We start from the raw sequence: 6,033 nt of genomic DNA on the forward strand, positions 1-6,033 counted from the left end.
GTGGACATGTTAGGCATGTCAGTGTAAAACGCAGAGTGTTTAACTGTAGTTCCTTTTGTGTACGCTTGTATTCTTTGTCTTGTCCTATCAGAGATGCTCGACTGAAGATGCTTCCAGACTCAAGTGAGGAAGCTTCTTTCATCTCAGAGACCATTCTGGGTAATGAGCCGAAAGTGTTGCACGATGAGACCGTGAGTGGTGATTTCGGCCTGGTTATAAACGGCCACAGCCTGGTGAGACACACAGATAATAAAATACTTTATTGCATGATGCAACATCCACCCACAGAGGGGTTGAACTGTAGTGTGTGTGTGTGTGTGTGTGCAGGCATACGCCCTGGAGCACAGTATGGAGCTGGAGTTCCTGCGTACAGCCTGTATGTGTAAGACGGTGATCTGCTGTCGTGTCACTCCTCTTCAGAAGGCTCAGGTGGTGGAGCTGGTTAAGAAATACAAAAAGGCCGTCACTCTGGCTATAGGAGATGGTGCTAATGACGTCAGCATGATTAAGGGTCAGTCCAGGGCTCACTGGGGTCATTCAATTACTAGCATTTCCCAAATTTAGAATCTTAAGCCCTATTCGGACGGGATTCGTTTTACGTGGGGACGTGGAGTAATGCAATTTTACCTCAGGACGTCTGTAATATTAATTGGCCAATTCGCACGGGACAAGACATCTCAGTAAAACTAGCAGAAGTGGGAGGGGTAACTCGCTTTACGCACAACAGTAACCTCCTTGTCGTCATGTGTGTATGACGTTGCTTCCTGTTTCAAGCGCCTCCATGCTTGCAAAACGTGCCAAAAATCACTTTTAATCAGGAAATGACGGAATTTTACCGTACTGTACATATTTACAGCGGGTCTATTCGGATTAGTATTACCTGAGGTAATTTTTCCGGACCTTTTTACAGAGGGTAAAAGTCGCCGTAATCTTTACTGACATTGTCCGGAATGATTACTGAGTTGGCACATTCGGACGGGACTAAAATCACAGAGAAGCTCTGGTAATAATTACTTTACCCCCACGTCCCCACGTAGAACTAATCCCGTCCGAATAGGGCTATAGAGGTATAAATGATTGTATATACTTTGAACTTAAGTATGTAAATCTGCCATATCACTGCAAATGAATACAAATAGTTATTTAAATATATGATTATAAATAATAACAGAAGTGACAGCTGACTTGTGCATGTGAAGAAGATCCAAAAACCGACTAACTTTTGGGTGAAGCAGACAAGCGTGTTGTTTAGTAGAATATATGAATAATTATTGAATACCGCTCTCGATCTCTCTCTCCTTCTCTCTCTCTCTCTCTCTCTCTCTCTCTCTCTCTCTCTCTCTCTCTCTCTCTGCACAGCGGCTCATATCGGAGTGGGGATCAGTGGGCAGGAGGGTATGCAGGCTGTACTGTCCAGTGATTTCTCCTTCGCTCAATTCCGTTACCTGCAGCGCCTCCTGCTGGTGCACGGTCGCTGGTCCTACCTGCGCATGTGCAAGTTCCTACGTTACTTTTTTTACAAGAACTTCACCTTCACCTTTGTGCACTTCTGGTACGCCTTCTTCTGTGGGTTCTCCGCCCAGGTGAGAATATTAGAGTGTGACTTAGCAGACAGAATGTAAGTGAGTGAGTTAGTAAGTGAGAGAGTGAGAGAAAGACAGAGAGAAACAGAGACAAACATTGAGAGAAAGACATGGAAAATAATGTTTAAAAAAAAAAAAATTTACATTTAAACAAACATTCTTTCTTTCACATGACTGTCACATGTGTTGTTGTAGACGGTGTATGATCAAGCCTTCATCGCACTCTATAACCTGATGTACACGGCGCTCCCAGTATTGGGCATGGGCCTTTTTGACCAGGTACCTCAACTACAAACAAACTCGAACAATCACAGCCTTGTTCCATACTTCATTCTGTAACTGTGTGTGTGTGTGTGTGTGTGTGTGTGTGTGTGTGTGTGTGTGTGTGTGTGTGTGTGTGTGTGTGTGTGTGTGTGTGTGTGTGTGTGTGTTCAGGATGTGAACGACAGCTGGGGTATGGAGTACCCTCAGCTTTATTGTCCAGGTCAGCTGAGTGTGTACTTTAACAAGGGAATTTTTGTGAAGTGTGCACTCCACAGCTGCTACAGCTCTCTGGTGCTGTTCTTTGTGCCCTATGTTACCCTAAATGACACCGCTAACTACCAGTCATTTGCCCTGCTCACACAGACGTGCCTCATCATCACCGTGTGTGTTCAGGTGTGTAACACGGACACACACCTGCAGACTTCCTTTACATGATTTAGTATACCTGATTAAGTCTAACCCTGCTGCACTGATGTCAGACTTGCTCACTGCAAATATATCACTTCATGATATATGACATGATGTGTTCAACAGTTATTGTGAAAATATAAAGGGGAGGTCACTGTTAGTTACTAGGAGGAGACTGGTACCAGTAACGGGTATCTCTCCCTGTCTTTCCTCTGTAGTTGGGTTTGGATCTGTCATACTGGACAGCAGTGAATCACCTGTTTGTGTGGGGGAGTTTAGGGATGTATTTCCTCGTCACCTTCGCTATGCAGAGTGACGGACTGCACAAACTCCAGCCGGGATCCTTCACCTTCATAGGTGAGACCAGCAGCAACACATCTATACATTCTCTGGAGACATTATTACATGTGTGCTCATTAAAATAATTATTTGTGTGTGTGTGTGTGTTAGGCACTGCACGAAACACTCTGGATCATCTCAACGTTTGGTTGGCGATTGTCCTGACGGTCGTATTGTGTGTGCTACCAGTGCTCTGTCACCGCTTCCTGTACAGCCAATTCATTCCCACTATAAATGACAAGGTAAAACACACACACACACATACACACACACGAACAATGTGATGTAAAACAAAATTTTCTACAAAATCAGACAGACGTTGTTTGACTGTGAAGTCACATATCTAAGAAACACAGTCTAAAAATACAGCTACTGTATACAACCCACTAATTACACATGAATAATAACAATATTTTTTTTTTTTGCAGGTGAGGTTTATGGTGCACCAGATGAAGGCCCAGCCTCCTCCTCCTCGCCGCCGCACCAGGATTCGCCGCTCTAGCACTCGACGCTCAGGCTACGCTTTCTCTCACACTCAGGGCTACGGTGACCTCGTCACCTCCAAATGGTTCCTACGCCGACAGGCCACACCCCGAGCCACTGGGTTCATGCCCACAATCCGCACAGCCCGGTTCAGCCCGACCGGGAAACAGCAGAACTCTAAACAGGAGGTGGAACCCCCGCAACTCCAGAACTATCGCGTTGTAAAAGACTCTGCGTTTTAGAAGTGACGCTTTTTGATGGACATGGAGAACAATAATTAGAATTGGGTTCTAACAGAAACATCAGGGACTGCAGTGAGGCATAAGCAATATTTAGGTTCCTAAAAGCAAAATTTAGTGCTTGTTTTAAAGATTAAAAATGCTGGTGGAGGTTCTGGAACTCTGATCAGATATCCAGAACTCCACCTTATCAGGATATTGAGTAAGTAAAGGATGTTGTTGAAGAATCACTATGAGACATCAGTTCCTGTTTCAAAAGGAAGAAATCCAAAACTGATGCCCACGTTCGTATTAAATCAGGAGCAGTTCTTGAAGTCGGTTTCAGAACCTATAATGTGTTCCATGAATTACAGAAGGTTGATGTTCAAGCTGGCATCGGGACCTGAACTTAGCTTGAGAACCTAGAATGAGAGTCATCACCGTGTTTTAGGAGCAACAGTTAGGTTGGACTTCACATTTTCTTTAACACCATTTGGCAACCAACAGCAGAGTTTCTGGAGCAGTGTTTACATGGTTCTGCTGTTCTACAGAACAGAACCCAAAACAGGAGACCCACACACCAAAGAGAACCGGATGTTACCTAAACATACAAAAACCTAAGACGATGTTTAGATTCTAAATCTGTGGTTCTGATACATATGTTATTTTACATTCCATTGTATAACTGTTACACAATATCACCTACATGTATAAATATGTTCACACACACATACACACACAGATTGTAGTACCATGTTTTACACTTTCCTCAGAACTATAGAATATTGGCATTAGCAGGAGCAGCTTTTTACTTCCTAAAGGAGGGAACGTCAAGGGTAGAACCAACGTCTCGACGTCATCAGTCAGTCATGGACGTGTCCCCAATCACACACTCTGCAGATATATCCCAAACCCCTGCAGGTGTGGCACACAGGTGCATCTTTTATCTGAACAACACTGCAAAACACCATGAGATTTCATCAGCACAGCTGGACATGTGACGTGAAATACGGCTAAGTTTGGTGACCTATACTCAGAATTCGTTCTCTGCATTTAACCCATCCAAAGTGCACACAAACAGCTGTGAACACACACACCGTGAACACACACACCGTGAACACACAACTGGAGCAGTGGGCAGCCATTTATGCTGCGGCGCCCGGGGAGCAGTTGGGGGATTCGGTGCCTTGCTCGAGACTCGAACCCACAACCTTCGGGTTAAGATTCAGACTCTCTAACCATTAGGCCACTATGTGCTGGGGACACCAAGGTTTAGAGTCACATGAAACCAAAGCCGCACTTTACCTAACACTAAAGACTGAAGTCACATGACACCAGACCTGAACACAGTTCAGTGTTGTGATTTTAGTCATAAAACAGGTGTGGAAACCTGCATGACTCCAAACCAGAAAGTGACCAGTAAGTGCCTTAAAAAATAGTATTAGTCACATGAGATCGTGCTTGACTTCATTACCGCTACACCAAACCCCAGATGTTTTAGGTTATTACTGAGTTTTCAGATCTGTTACATTTCCAATTTTTTGCTTTCAGTTTTGATGTTATGTCTTTGTTTTTTTTGTTTTTACCTCTGTAAATCAAGCCACTTCCACTGTTTCCCAATTCTGTAGTCTTGTGTCTAATGAACAACAGAAGCTCAGGTTAAATGTAATTTGTCAATCACAACCAGAATCATGTGACATGTGACACCACAAAGCTTCCTCTTCATTTTACTCAGTGTTTACTTACAGTTTAGCAACGTTATCTAAACTAGTAACTATTAAATAGTAACTAGTGTAGTAACTAACTTTAGCTAGTGTAGTAACGAACATTAACTAGTTTAGTAATTAAACTACTGTAGTGAAATGATTAGCTTTGAGTTTGACGTGTCAGAGGTACTGTAACTTAAAGGATACATACCAAAGTGACAAAAGTAATGTTTTAGCGTAGTGTTCATAGCATGTTATTGCAACTTTACACTTGCTTTAATATGTTGCTAACAAAGTTTCCATGATATATACGTCTAATTCATTACCTTGCCAGATTTCCATAAAAGAGCAGAAACCACTTTACTCCTTAGAACCTGCTGAGGACATTATTAAGCACTCCGAGTGTAGACCATGCGTGTGGTTTGGGCAAGACAGGTTACTTAGCACCCTATAAAGTATAGACCTGGCTGTGTGTGTGTGTGTGTGTGTGTGTGTGTGTGTGTGTGTGTGTGTGTGTGTGTGTGTGTGTGTGTGTGTGTGTGTGTGTGTGTGTGTGTGTGTGTGTGTGTGTGTGAGATACATTTCCCTTTTTCCTTTTAAAAGGTAAGACACCTGAAAACCTGGGAATCAATACTGGTGATGATTTAATGAACAAAATATTATGTTTCTATTTTTATTACAGATGTTTGTATAAATAAAAGCGTTTTATATCCAGAAATTGTGAGTCTGAATCTATTTTCATATAAATATAAGTACATGATTTAGAACACTTTGTTTAATACCTACATCACTAAGCAAAGATTCTGGCAAAAGCGTCAGAAATTGGGATTGTTTAGGCATTTTAAAGATTTTCAGAAGAAATAAAACATTGTTGTTTTGAATAGTGGATCAAATGAAAGCTTGAGGAAAATCTTGAAGATTTGGAAGCACAGTTCATTCTTTTCTAACTTCTAATTCCAACTTCAGTACTGCTGATTTTTTAAGGAGAAATCTAAGGACAATTTAATGCTATTTCCAAGTTTCCATACCATG

At 42.3% G+C, this 6,033-nt stretch overlaps 1 protein-coding gene across 1 annotated transcript in view; it reads left to right on the plus strand.

Moving 5' to 3' along the window:
* atp8b5a (ATPase phospholipid transporting 8B5a) overlaps positions 1 to 5,719 on the plus strand; it is a 16,603-nt gene extending 10,884 nt beyond the window's left edge. Inside the window, exons 20-27 of the mRNA XM_047818904.1 lie at positions 92 to 233; positions 328 to 511; positions 1,360 to 1,583; positions 1,779 to 1,862; positions 2,019 to 2,240; positions 2,474 to 2,612; positions 2,706 to 2,836; positions 3,023 to 5,719. Of these exons, the coding sequence (XP_047674860.1) occupies positions 92 to 233; positions 328 to 511; positions 1,360 to 1,583; positions 1,779 to 1,862; positions 2,019 to 2,240; positions 2,474 to 2,612; positions 2,706 to 2,836; positions 3,023 to 3,319 (1,423 nt within the window). The 3' untranslated portion in view covers positions 3,320 to 5,719. The remainder of the gene's footprint in view (positions 1 to 91; positions 234 to 327; positions 512 to 1,359; positions 1,584 to 1,778; positions 1,863 to 2,018; positions 2,241 to 2,473; positions 2,613 to 2,705; positions 2,837 to 3,022) is intronic.
* Positions 5,720 to 6,033: the final 314 nt, after the last annotated feature.

This window comes from Tachysurus fulvidraco, chromosome 9, assembly GCF_022655615.1.
Source record: "Tachysurus fulvidraco isolate hzauxx_2018 chromosome 9, HZAU_PFXX_2.0, whole genome shotgun sequence".
NCBI classification, from domain to species: Eukaryota; Metazoa; Chordata; class Actinopteri; order Siluriformes; family Bagridae; genus Tachysurus; species Tachysurus fulvidraco.